General features: G+C 42.9%; 1 protein-coding gene across 4 annotated transcripts in view; it reads right to left on the bottom strand.

Annotated features, from left to right (window-relative positions):
* The window catches only part of invs (inversin), a 94472-nt gene that overhangs the window by 70465 nt on the left and 10353 nt on the right, over positions 1-13654 (bottom strand). For all 4 annotated transcript variants that reach the window (XM_062984073.1, XM_062984074.1, XM_062984075.1 and 1 more), the window contains exon 2: positions 9599-9733. In XM_062984073.1, the coding sequence (XP_062840143.1) occupies positions 9599-9704 (106 nt within the window). In that variant the 5' untranslated portion in view covers positions 9705-9733. The remainder of the gene's footprint in view (positions 1-9598; positions 9734-13654) is intronic.

Genomic DNA, 13654 nt, shown 5'->3' with positions numbered 1-13654 from the left:
CTATCTGTCAAAAAAGTTTAGCGATACAGAAAAAAACTGGCCGATTTGGGAGAGAGAAGCCTTAGCGATTCTAAAAGCACTAGAGTGCTGGAGACACTTTCTGGAAGGAAGTGGAACACCGTTTGAGGTGTGGACTGACCATAGAAATTTACAGTATCTAAGATCCCCTCGTAAACTATCAGCGAAGCAAATTAGATGGGCCCAATATTTCAGCCGTTTTGATTTCAGACTCAGATTCTTCCAGGGGAAACATAACATACTCGCTGACGCTCTCTCTCGGATGCCTCAGCACGGGGGAGGAATTCAGGAATCTGAAGGGAGTATTTTTCTTGATAAGCAATGGGGCCTGGCAGTACTAACTCGAGCACAAGCGGCCAAAGAAAACAAACGTACTGCCATTTCCACGGGGGGAGGAGAAATATGGGAGGAAGAGTTGAAGCGAGCGTATGGAATGGACAAATGGTTACAAACTAACAAAGAAAAGGGAGAATTGTGTGGGGATTTGGTGTTTGTAAATAAGAAATTGTATATTCCTGAATGTTTAAGACGAGAAATGTTAAGGAAGTACCATGATAACAAGGGTGCGGGTCATCTAGGCCCCACCAGGACTATTAAACTGTTGGCCAAACAATGCTGGTGGCCCGGAATGAGGAAAGACGCCAGGGGGTACGTCACGCAGTGTGAATTATGTGCAGAGGGAAAAACACCACCGGGGAAGCCCCAGGGGCTATTGCAGAAGGTGGTGGAGCCCATGAGGCCATGGGAATGCGTAGCCATGGATTTTGTAGGCGAACTACCCCCCAGCAGAGGCCACAGATACATTTGGACAATATTGGACCTATTCTCAAAACAGGCACACTTTGTGGCCCTGCCAAAACTCCCTTCAGCTGAAAAACTTGCTGATTTGTATGTGAAGCATGTATATCGCCTACATGGGTGTCCCGACAAGATAATTAGTGACCGGGGAGTCCAATTTACTGCAAAATTTTGGGGAAAATTCTTACAGCTGTTAGGAGCAGAAAGGAACCTGAGCTCGGCCTTTCATCCCGCAACCAACGGGGGGGTCGAACGTACCCAACAGACACTGTGCCAATTCTTAAGGATGTACACCAATTATAGACAGGATGATTGGGCGGACCTTCTTCCGTTTGCTGAGATGGCTTTTAACGGGGCCGTACATTCGGCCACAGGTCGTGCCCCATTCGAAATAGTATACGGACAGGAGGTGGCACCTTTCCCCAGGCTACCCGAGTGGAAGGAAGGGGAGGGCCAGACCGACGAGGAATGGCCGGCCAAAATCAAGCAAGGGTGGCAAACCGTGGTAGAGGCATTGCGGGAAACACAAAAGAAGTACAAGCTCTTTGCGGATCGTAGGCGCCGAGAGGGGGACAAATTGGGCGAAGGAGATCTGGTTTGGCTGAGCACAAAAAACCTGAAATTGGGGTTCCCATCCAAGAAATTGGCTCCACGCTATATAGGGCCATTCAGGGTAGCAAAAAGAATAAACGAAGTGACCTATGAGCTGAGGCTACCAAAGGACCTAGGAAAGGTACACCCGGTATTCCATTGCAGCCTGTTAAAAAAGTATAAAGGAACTCTGGACAGCGGAGAACAATAGTTGTGTTTAATCTTTTCCTTCCAGGACGAAGGGGAGGAGGACGCCATGTCAGAACCCTGCTACTAGAGCCTGGATGTGGCTCTGAGTTTCAGGGTCACTGACATTGATAAGACACCTGCGTCCCAGGACTCGGAAGAGAAACGGCTGCTGGACTTGGCGGGGAATTTGCGCGGGGTTTTACTGAGCGGGAAGAGACTGTTCAAATGAGGGGGAGGGTATATAAAGGAGGGTTGGCCGGAGCCTCCCATTCTTGGCTTTTCTGATGTTCATGTTTCCTACAGTAAAAGTTCCTGGTGATACCACAGAGAGTCTCGTGTGTTCATTCAGGAGCGGCTGTGGTGAGCTGACACTTTGCCATATAAAACACCAATAAATCCCAGCCCTGGCACACACAGTTGAAAGCAGAAGATCACGTGAAAACAAAGAGCTCCTGGAGAGCATATGGCTGGAGAGCTTTACAAATGCGGCGGTTATTTCTCTGCATGCATACTCACAATCCTTGTCACCCATTAATGTGAGAAGGGGGATATCCCAAGTATTGATCAAGGATTTTTAGTATAGTATCATTTTTTTTTTTGCAAATAACTCCTCCTGGTTTCTTTGCTTGGAAGTGAAACTTTAGCTTCTGCCTCTGCTGTAAGCTAACACTAACTCCTAATTCAGTGACTCCATAGAATGTTTCTATGGCAGTTCAAGTGGAATGATAGTGCTATAACAATAGTGTGATAGGGGACTGAACTCTTATAGTGTTGTGATTCCATGCGAATCACCATGGAAACATTCTGTACTTCTTTTCTCTTTCCAGAGGCTCATTTTTTGGTGCTCCTCACAAGCCTTTTTGAATGAGGAGGAGACCTCTTCAACCTTGCTTTCAAATTAGAACCGTTGCCATGTTTGAATGATGTCAGGCCAAAGTCATAAGGAAGGGGAGAAGTTCTTTCTTCTTCTTCTTTTTCTGTGTCCATCTGCATCTACGTCCATCAGCATCATCTTCACGCATAACTATGAGTTCCTGGGAGGTGCATATGTCCCTCAGGAGGGGGCATGAAGCTTATTTTGTGTCACGTCTTGGAAGATCTCGGACACAAAAGCGAGCTCACAAAGATAACTCCTTGGAAACAGCTTTATTGATCCTTCTTTCCAAGTAGAAAAGAAAGCTAGTTCTGACTAAATCCAGTCAAAATATTAATCAAACAGCTAACCCATTGGACCAATTAATACAATTTCCCACAAGACATCTTAGAGTCCAGAATTTCTCTAATTTCAAAATGAGTGTGGGCCCCGACCATAATAGGAACAGGGTCTGAGTCCGGTTGGCTCCATTTGTGAGTGGTACATGCTTTTTTCAGCAAACTGACATGGAACTTGCACCAAGTGTGAGGTAGTTGCAAATGGGCAGCCACAGGGTTGATGACAGCAGAAATAGGGAAAGGTCCAATGTATTTAGGGCAAAGTTTTTTAGATGGCTGGGTGGACTTTAGGTATTTCGTAGACAAGTATATTAAGTCTCCTACCTTAAAGTCTGGTTGTAAGGCCCTCTTTTTATCAGCAAATTATTTGTAATCCTGTTTGGCCGAGTCCAATGTGGCTTTAATTTGGGGCCAGGAGGCCGCAACCTTAGTCCCCCAGTCTCCCGGTTTTCCCTCATCAGAAGGTTTTAATTTCAGAGCTGGGAAGGGGGGGGGAATCTCTGCCCCCCACTGCTTTAAACGGTAATATCCCAGTGGAGGCATGATTCGAATTATTGTAACAATACTCTGCTATGTCCATCAGGGAAACCCACTGGTCCTGTTGGTAGGTACTATAGCATCTGAGGAACTGTTGAAGAGTCTTTTGGACCCGTTCCGTGGCACCGTCTGTTTTGGGATGGAACGCTGGGCTAAGGGCCCGCTCAATTCCCAACATACTCAAGAACGACTTCCAAAACCAAGAAGTAAATTGGGGGCCCCTATCTGTTATGATTCACTCAGGACATCCATGTAGTCTGAACACATGGTGTATAAACAATTTAGCTAGTTCAGGAACAGACGGGAGCCTCTTAAGGGGTATGAAGTGGGCTTGCTTGGAAAACAAGTCAATCACAGTCCATACAGTATTAAATCCATTCCTCTCAGGCAAGTCCACTATAAAGTCCATAGCAATATGGGTCCATGGCTACTGGTTGTAACAACCCAGAGGGTTTGCCCACTTTCTGTTTGGTCTTCGCACATACTGAGCACTCATGCAAATAGTCTTTTACATCCGTGCACATTGTAGGCCACCAAAAATGACGAGTCAATAATTTCAAAGTAAATCCAAAATGACCCGAAAGTTTGGAATCATGGGCTTGGGCTAGCAGTTTTCCCTGAGGACTAGCGGGCACATAGTATTTAGAGCCATATGTCCACAACTCCCCCTCCATGGATAGCTCCCCTTTGTGGGTTTGGAGCCATTCGTCCGTTTGAGCCACTACCTTCAACTCCAACAATTCAGCAAGTTGGCCAGCAGGGGGAGGCTTGTCTTGGGCTTTGGCTCTGGTCTGCACTAACAGTCCCAGCTGTTGTTTGGAAAATACAGTTCCCAACTCGCATGGGGCTGCATAGTCTGCCGCCGGCATGTGAGAAAGTGCGTCAGCCAACTGATTTTGTTTTTCCGGGAAGAATTTTAAGGTAAAATTGAAATGGCTGAAGAACTGGGCCCACCACAACTGTTTAGCATTTAGTCTTTGAGGAGTTTGCAGGCCTTGCAAATTCTTATGATCTGTCCATACCTCAAAGGGAACTTCAGCCCCTTCCAGGAAATGGCGCCAATGTGCGAGTGCCGCTCGAACAACAAAAGACTCTTTTTCCCAAACATGCCATCACTTTTCAGTCTCAGAGAACTTTTTAGATAAATAAGAAGCCTTAACTGTCCGTTATCATCAGCCTGTAACAGCACAGCCCCATAAGCCGCCTCCGATGCATCACAATGGACAACAAAAGGTTTATCCAACCGGGCATGTATCAAACATGATAGCCATATACAAATATGTGAAGGGAAGTCATAGGGAGGAGGGAGCAAGCTTGTTTTCTGCTGCCTTGGAGACTAGGACGCGGAACAATGGCTTCAAACTACAGGAAAGGAGATTCCACCTGAACATCAGGAAGAACTTCCTGACTGTGAGAGCTGTTCAGCAGTGGAACTCTCTTCCCCGGACTGTGGTGGAGGCTCCTTCTTTGGAGGCTTTTAAGCAGAGGCTGGATGGCCATCTGTCGGGGGTGCTTTGAATGAGATTTTCCTGCTTCTTGCAGGGGGTTGGACTGGATGGCCCGTGAGGTCTCTTCCAATTCTACGATTCTATAATTATATGAAAATAGGCTGACTAGTAAATCTATGTTATAGCTTTTCAAGGGCTTTTGGCATTCAGGGGTCCACATCAGTTTTGACTCAGGTGACTTTTTTCTCTTCTACCCTTGGTTTTTAATAAATCTGTTAAGGGGAGAGCGAGTTTTACAAAGTCCTTAATGAACTGCCTATAGAAGTTAGCAAACCCTAGGCACCCCTGAAGTTGCTTTCGGGTCCTAGGGGGTTCCCATGCTAAGGCATCCTGGACTTTGGCTGGATCCATTGCCAACCCTTTGGTGGAAATGCGGAATCCCAAATAGTCCAACTCTATTTTGTGGAACTCATACTCATCAAGGTAAATAATCACGCCCTTATATAGCAATTCATGAAAAATCTCATTGATGAATAGCATAAAAACACGTGGTGAGCTTTTTAAACCAGGGGCCGCCATGGAGGAATTTGCTGGCTCAATGAACCCCCTCTCCAGGTTTTTATCAATGAACTCTCTGAGCGTTTTTTTCTTCGGCTCAGACATGGCGTACAACTTTGGGCTTGATAGTTTAGAATTTGGCTCTATCTCAATGGCGCAATCTGTCTGTCTGTAAGGTGGCAGTTGATCACTCTCTTTCTCACTGAAAACCTCTGCAAAATCATGATATAAACTTGGTATATCCTCCAATGGGACATCTTGTGAAGTGGCAGCTATGATCCCCTCAGTTTTTATCTCCCTGATGGGCTGTCGGGTCTTTTCAAAACTACAACTCCCATCATGGAAGGTGAATGTTTCCCTTTTCCAATCAATCTGAGGGTTTTGCCATCTTAGCCATGGGACTCCTAGTGTAATTGGCTAATGAGTCATTGCTGAAATTACAAATTGCAAAGTCTCTTTATGTGTCCCCATTGTAATCTCTAAAAATCCTTTCCTTCACTGGAATTCCGTTTGCGGGGGATCCATCTAACTGTGAAAATACCACGGGTATCTTTAAAGGTTGTGGTTTCACTCCCAACTGTTCTGCCAGTGTTGGTTATTAAACACTGGGTGCCATCCACAGTCTAGCATAGCATCTGCCTCTACTCGGCAATTTGTTATGGGGTTTAGCAATCCCACTCTCACCCTCACAATGTCACAATTGAGCTTTATCAACTCACAGCCCTGGAAGGTTTTGATCTGCTTGCGTGTGTCTAAAGCAGATCACTGTCATTTCCCGACCCCCACACTGTTTCTTCTCCCCCCTCTGGATCCATTTCTTCCACTGGGAGCTGGCTGGGGGCTAAAGCCGACTCAGTTACTGTGGACGTGTTTCCTTTTGCGACCTTGGGAGCGGGGAGCGGAGTTTTCTGGATGGGAGGCTTGCCTCCTTTTATCCCTTGGTTCACCACCTTTGAACACTCTGCCACTCTGTGCCCCTCGCAGCTGCAGGAAAAGCACACTCCTCATCTCCCTTTTCTTTCTCTGATCGCTGATCTGCTTCGGGGAGAGGGGTGCCACATTCCTGTTGCCGGATGTCTGAATCTGCCACTTTCCCTGGAACTGCGAGGCATCCGTTCTTTGTCACATTCCACTCTTCCGGCTAAGACGATCCACTCTTCCAGAATGTCTGGAGTTGCCTCAAATGCAATGCCCATTCAAGCACATCTGCCCTTAGACCTGCTCAGAAGTATTCCAGTTTGGTGGTCCCCGACCTGTCTCTAATTCTTCCGGAAATAGCTTTAAACTGCAGGGCATATTCAGACACAGTCTTATTTCCCTGGTAAATCCTTTTTAACTGTCCCTTAGCTTTCTCCTCAGCTATGGGGTCTTGGAATCTCTCTCTCAGGGCTCCCAAGAAATCATCCAACCTTCTTAATTCGGGTGCTTGAGTGTCATACATTTGCATCAGCCAGTTGGCAGCGACATCTTTTAGGTTTGCCCCTATGGCGTGAATCTTTGCCTGGTGTGACTTGCATCTGGCTTCTCCCTGACAGACCCGTTGGGAGAGTCGACATACCTTGTTGCTGTGTATCCTCATCGACATCCATAAATTCCACTCGGCCTGATGGACAGGAAGCTGCTCCCCCCGGGAGCGAGATCTCCTTTGATCTCTCTGCTCGGCTACTGTCATCCAGGGTGCCGTCACCTCCTTCTACATTTCATTCAGTTGGAAGGAAAAAGTCTGAAGTATTTGTTCCATCGCATCGACCTCTTCATCGCCTCTTCAACTCTGAGCGAACTCCTCCTGCTAACTCTGCATCATCCGCCATGGGAATCTTCCGTCTCACCATCACTCCCTTCTCGGATGGCACTTCAGTGGAAGTCAGCGGCATCCAGGGTGCCATAAGATCCTCACCAGCATCATTGCTAGCAGGAGATAAATTTCCCTCCTTCTCCGAAACTCCGGCACTCTGCGGGCTGGAAAGGTGCCTTTCTGAAAGCAGAGGCTCCAACAGGTCTTTAGCTCTGTTTGTAAACATGTTGCTCTCACCAGACAGGTTACTCCTCACGAGATGAGCAGGAAAAAGTGAGAACTAGCTTAATGTCAGGCCTTGGAAGATCTCGGACACAAAAGCGAGCTCACAAAGATAACTCCTTGGAAACAGCTTTATTGATCCTTCTTGCCAAGGTGAACTACAACTACAACTACCCCAAATCAAGGTGTATTTTCCCCAAAGACCTCCAGTATTTTTTACTGGTCATGCGGGCTCTGTGTGCCAGGTGTGGCCCAATTCCATCATTGTTTGAGTTCATAAGCTCGGAATGTAGGTGAACTACAACTTCTATAAATCCCTCCAAAGACCTCCAGTATTTTTTGTTGATCATAGGGGTTCTGTGTGCCAAGTTAGTTCCAGGTCCATCATTGGTGAAGTTCAGAGTGCTCTTAGATTGCAGGTGAACTATACAGCCCAGTATTCACAACTCCTATAAATCATGATGGATTATCCCCAAACGTCTCCAGTATGTTCAGTTACTGATCGATTTCTCTGTTTGCTGTGTGCCATAGAAAAGAATACGAAAGGGTTATGGGAGAGGCAGTGGGCAGGGTCATGTAAATTCCACACCAATGGAGGAAGTCAGAAACAGTGGGATGTCTGTGAAGGAGGAATGAGGAAAATCTAGGATGAAACTGTCCCCATTCACTTGGGTTGTGGGCAGCATGGTGTTTGTGGAGGACATTGGCAGGGCTCTTGGACATGTTCATGGCGCTCACTATAATCTGCAATGTCATTGAAGGGAGGGTCATTGGTGTCTCCTGAGTAGTGGGAGCTATAGCTATTTGTGGAAGTGGGAACTTGTCTGTGTAAGTGGACACCCCATCTACACACATGCATGCATATTTTAACTTTTATTGTGTGTATAGATGAAGACTACTTAAAGTAGTCAGTGGATAAATGTGCAACCCAGAGGAAGAAAGAACTGGGTCTATTTTTCTGAGGAGTGATGGTTTCATAGCAACAGTACTAATAGAGCTGTCATGCTCTGGCAAGTGAATAAGGAGACAAATTTCCCCCGTTATTTGTGACCAATCAGGAGTGGTCCTGACCCATCAAATGTTTTCAACTTTAAACTGCTACAAATTCTTCACAGTTTAGCAAATTACCTGGGGCTTCTGAGAGCTGAAGTCTGGGATATATATTGAATAGTAAAAGTTGGAAAACACCGAGTAAGTACAAAAGACCAAAAATAAGGATAATAACAAATAAAATGTTTAATTTTTCATTGTTTTTATCAGGTTTCTATACCATTTCAAATTGTAGTACTGACTTTCAATCTTGTTTGCATTTCTAACTACAAGTTTTAAGTTTGCATGTCAGTTGAATGAATTTTCAAATCGAATCTATGCAATCAGAAATGAGTGTCACTAATTTCAACTGAGATTAATTCAAAATAACTAGTTATTTTGCACTGGCCATTTTTATTTTTATGTCTATTTTGTTGTGGTGTTTTTTTTAACCAGAAGTCATTTTTAGTATAGATAACACCAAGGTGATATATTATAATCTCATTCTCACTATAGTTTTCTCTCTGTTCCCTGTCATCTGACCTTCAGTTGGCTGATGGGGTGTTGGAGTATCATTGCTGGCATAATTATGCCATCTGAACTTCTGCCCTTCAAAACATAGTACTATACCAATAGATACAGAGATGAGAAAAATGGCACATGGCTTGTAATTGCCTTAAAAAAAACAAACTATACTATTTTCCTTATCATTTTGAATAAGTACGGCTCATTGTACGTTAAACCCTTATACTAGCGGTTACTTCTGACAGGTTGTACCTGTTGGTTAACTCTTCGATATAGCCACGGAGTTCACCCCAGTTTAAGGTTCTCCCCATGATCTTATAGCACCTTAACTTCCTTCATGTTTACAAGTTTCACTCAGTGCACTATGCCCAGTTTATCTTATGATTTCATCGCTGTGTTTTAACCTGTGTTTTACAATGATTGTGATTTTATTTTATGCTTTTTAATTTTTATCTGCGTGTTTTTTGTACTTGATACCATTGTATGCTTGTTTTATATTTGTAAGCCGCCCCGAGTTATTCCTTTTCTATTCCTTTTATTCCTGTTCCTATTCTATTCCTATTATTATTCCTTTTCTATTCAAATATTCAATAGAACTAAAGTTGAGGAAGTGCTGTTAGAAGGGAAGAACAAAATAAGTACAGTACATTATTTACACTGGAGAGAACATTTTTACCTGCTATCTGCTTTAGAAGAGCACTCTTGTGTCCATTAACAGCAGCAGCATGAACCTGAGATACTAGTGAGGAACCACTGAAAAGCCAGGTCTCAGATACATTCATAATCTTTTATAATGGTTCAAAGGTCAGCCCTGTATGAACACAATAAAAATAATAGCAACTATTACCTACACAAAACTTGGTCACAAAACAAAAAAAGAAAAGCTTTATGAATGAGAAGTTCAATATTGTACAATATAGCACTGCTTTTAAAGATTTTTAAATTTTAAAAAATTATTATTCACTCTTTTCAAGTTTGGGACTCAAGATAGTAAAAGAAAACATATTGACAGCTAACATTTCACAAAATAAAAATGTTAAATTGTATTTAAACTATCAAAAATTTGAAGCTGGTTAAAGCCATAAACCATTACAAAGAAAAGAGCAAATAAAAAACTCAACACATTTTGCTAGGCTCTTTCCCCTTGAGCAATCAGTCTTCCAAGGTCTACCCAAACAAAAAAGTTTTCACATGAAAGGGTCTGTATGATCAGTAAGATCATACAGACATTTTCAGCTGCATGATGTTGTCTGAGACAGTAGGGGTGTCATGTGATCAGGGAATGAACAGTACATGCAAAGAAGGAAGGGTCCTTTGTATACTTCATCTTGCTTATGTCACCTCGGCAGATGTTTCTATACCAATGAAACTATGTAGTGTCTTGGAATGCTTTGAACGTATGCCAACAAGTATAAATGCTTTGTTCAAAGACTATATGGGGTCTTCAGGAATGTGTGTTGGAGTGATCCATCCGAGGTTCCAGTTGAATAAACCTGCATTTTTCCACTTCAGAGGAAGGCCTGTTGTGTTTTCAAAGAACCTACCGTACCAAAATGGGGGCTCATCCGGGATTTGAAAACACGCCAAATGGCATTTGGGATTGATGGGATCTTGCACCTGGAGATCAGCGGAGCAGGCCCAATGATGAAATGCACTACCCAGCTGTCTCTTTAGAAACAAGGGATCGGTCATCCTTGGGTGGCCTAGCTGATTCCAGAGAGCTGTATATGCCCTTCCTGATAAGAAATGGTGAAAAAAATCAGGCAAGTACAAAAAAAGGGGGAAAGGTATCAAAAATAAGGGAGGGATATATTATCTCAAACTGTAAGGGGAGATAAAGCTGGGAGTAATCACCGGGGGGGGGGGGGGGTAAAATCCGAAACCTAATTTTCCAAAGGGTGGATGAAACAAGAAATTAATTTCCCCAGGACAGGTTGGGGGGGAGGGAGGAAAAAAGGAGATTGTGGGAGGTTTTACTTTGTCAGTATGCGTGTGTGTGTGTGTGTGTGTGTGTGTGTGTGTGTGTGTGTGTGAGAGAGAGAGAGAGAGAGAGAGAGAGAGAGAGAGAAGTGCTTGAGATGGCTGTTTACTGGAATGTGTGTGGGGTTGTTCCTGAATGAATGTGGGGCTTGAAGGGGGAAAATCAAGTAGAGTTTTGATGAACTTAGTGTATTTCCTCTTTTTTATTATTATTTTTTACATCTGATTGTTCTTGGTCACTTCTTTCCTCTGTGTATCTGTGTATCTGTTTGTGACCCGGGGGGAGAGGGGGAAGTAAGGACATTTTTCTGTCTTTTGCTCATACCCCACTCCCAATCCAATGGATAAAATACTCTTTTCTGTTGTTCAGCATCTTGGTATCGCTTACAGTGCTAGTGTTGTGCTGCTTATCTATTATTGTTAAACTCCTTCAAAATCTTGTGAATCATTCTATTACTCAGGACCATGAGGAGAGCCTTACTTGCAATGTTCACCAATCAAGAGTGATGCTTCCTCCTGCAGGAGTCCGAGTATCAAAGGGGGGAATGAAAGGGTGTCCGTAAAATCATAGACATTTTCAACTGCATTATGTTGTTTGAGACAGTAGGGGGTGCCATGTGATTAGGGAATGAATAGTACACACAAAGAAGTATACATCCTTTGTATACTTCATCTTGCTTGTGTCACCTTGGCAGATGTTTCTGTACCAACAAAAACTATATATAGTGCCCTGGAATGCTTTGAATGTATGCCAACAGTATAAATGCTTTGCTCAAAGATCATATGGGGTCTTCAACAATTTGTGTTGGAGTGATCCACCCGAGGTCCTAACTGAATAAACCTGCATTTTCCCACTTCAGAGGAAGGCCTGGTGTATTTTCTAAGAACGTACTGTAATACACATGCCTATGGAAGGATAGGAAGGAGACTGCCATTCTAGACTCTCTGGGAAAGGACTTCCAGACACTTTTTCATTTTAGCTTTAATTGAGAGGAAATCCAGTTGAAAGAGAGATGTCAACCAATAATCTTTACTACATATTATTGCAATGCAAGTGAAATCTAACTTCTATTCTAGTTGATATTTCTTTTGACATAATTGAATATAATTTGACTGCCCCTACTGAAGATTTAAGTTCAATAGGTTTCATTTATTTAGGATTGCACTCTTTTTGTTTGGAAAAAGATATATAAATAAATGACTCGTGTTCAAAGCAACCTGAGATTTTAAAAAATGTGAAAAGACTAAAGCTCAGAGGGACTACAAAATCATGAAAAGAATTAACAGTAGTATTAGCTCAAATTTAGCTCAATCTTGGCACAACAACAAAAAAGAGAAACTGGGAAGAGGTTGAATATTTATACCCAAGAAAGAAAAAAGTCTCACCAGTAAGATTTACTTTCATGAACATGTTATAAAAAGGGAAATAAGAAATTCTGAAGATATTTTTTAAGGGAACAAGTGGCAAACCAAAGAATCTCATGGATAATGAATACAGAGGAACTTCATAAACCTTACACTGTTTTTCAAAGGGAACTTCAATATTTCTTCATTAGAGTGTTGAATGGGACCTGGGCACCTGAACAAAAAATCCTTGATCATTAATCTCACTGGTCGCAGGCAAGCTATTGCTTCTCAGATGTACTCCCTCATGAGTCCCGAGATCTGGAAAATCCTTGAGCTCCCTCAAAATGTCAGAATGCCATTGTGATATTTGTGTTATGGATCTCTACATAGCAGTCTATGCATAAGAATGTTTGTTTATTATGTTTCCCTTATGATTATCCAGCTCAATTTCACCTAAACCTGGACTGGCCAAAAAACAGCCCATAGGATGCACCTCTAGGGCTGTTTTTGTGGTTCTCCAGGATCATTTTAAAAGCGTTTTGCCTCCAAATGCCTTCTGGGGTGAAGGGGGTTAGAAGGGGCATTTTCCATTGTATTTCTGTGTTCTGAGCCCATTTAAGACAGGGGAAGGTCTTTCTTTAAAAGAAGTGAATAGAAAGTATTCTATTGTCAAAAGGGCCTCATCTTGGTTTTAAAATATTGTAAACATGCTACTCTTGCTCCCCAAATGGTATTTTGGGGGGTGGGGGAGACATTTTTTCCCTTTTTTGCAGGACCTCAGTGGGAGCAAGGACTCCTTGGGAATCTAGGCTTCCACAGTTGCCTGCTGTTGACTTAAGAAAAGATGAAATATCTGGCAGAGCTCATTCTTATTACATGTATGGGACCGGGTGCATTCATACACCACAGGCATTGTGTGCTTCCAAGTCCTCAAAGACCTTTAAAAGGATGCATGAGGAACATGGGAAATCATATTAATGCACTCAATTGACAGACCCAGTCTTTTGAACTTGAACATGTCCATTTGTATTTTAGAATGTTTTTTATGAATGTTGATGTAATTTAATAATTTTTAATCTGATTTATAGTGTATTGTATAATTTTTATATGTGTGTTTATTGTAAGCCGCCCTGAGTCCCCTCTCGGGTGAGAAGGGCGGGATATAAATGTTGTAATAAATAAATAATAAATAATGCACTTCTTGCTTTACTATGGTTTTAGCAGGTCTCTCCTTTTACTCAATAAAGATTTGCATCTTTTTCTGATTTGCTATGATGATAGATGAGCATTCACCCATCTATATAAATAAAAATGTAATGTCCATTTGTGGGGACCTCGTATCTCCCAAACTACTTCACCGATTGCTATGAATTTTAGACACAACATAGCATTCGAACTGACGAGT

Source organism: Anolis carolinensis, chromosome 6 (assembly GCF_035594765.1).
Source record: "Anolis carolinensis isolate JA03-04 chromosome 6, rAnoCar3.1.pri, whole genome shotgun sequence".
NCBI classification, from domain to species: Eukaryota; Metazoa; Chordata; class Lepidosauria; order Squamata; family Dactyloidae; genus Anolis; species Anolis carolinensis.
Note: the sequence above shows the minus strand (reverse complement) of the source record. Positions and strands in the feature narration are given on the sequence as shown.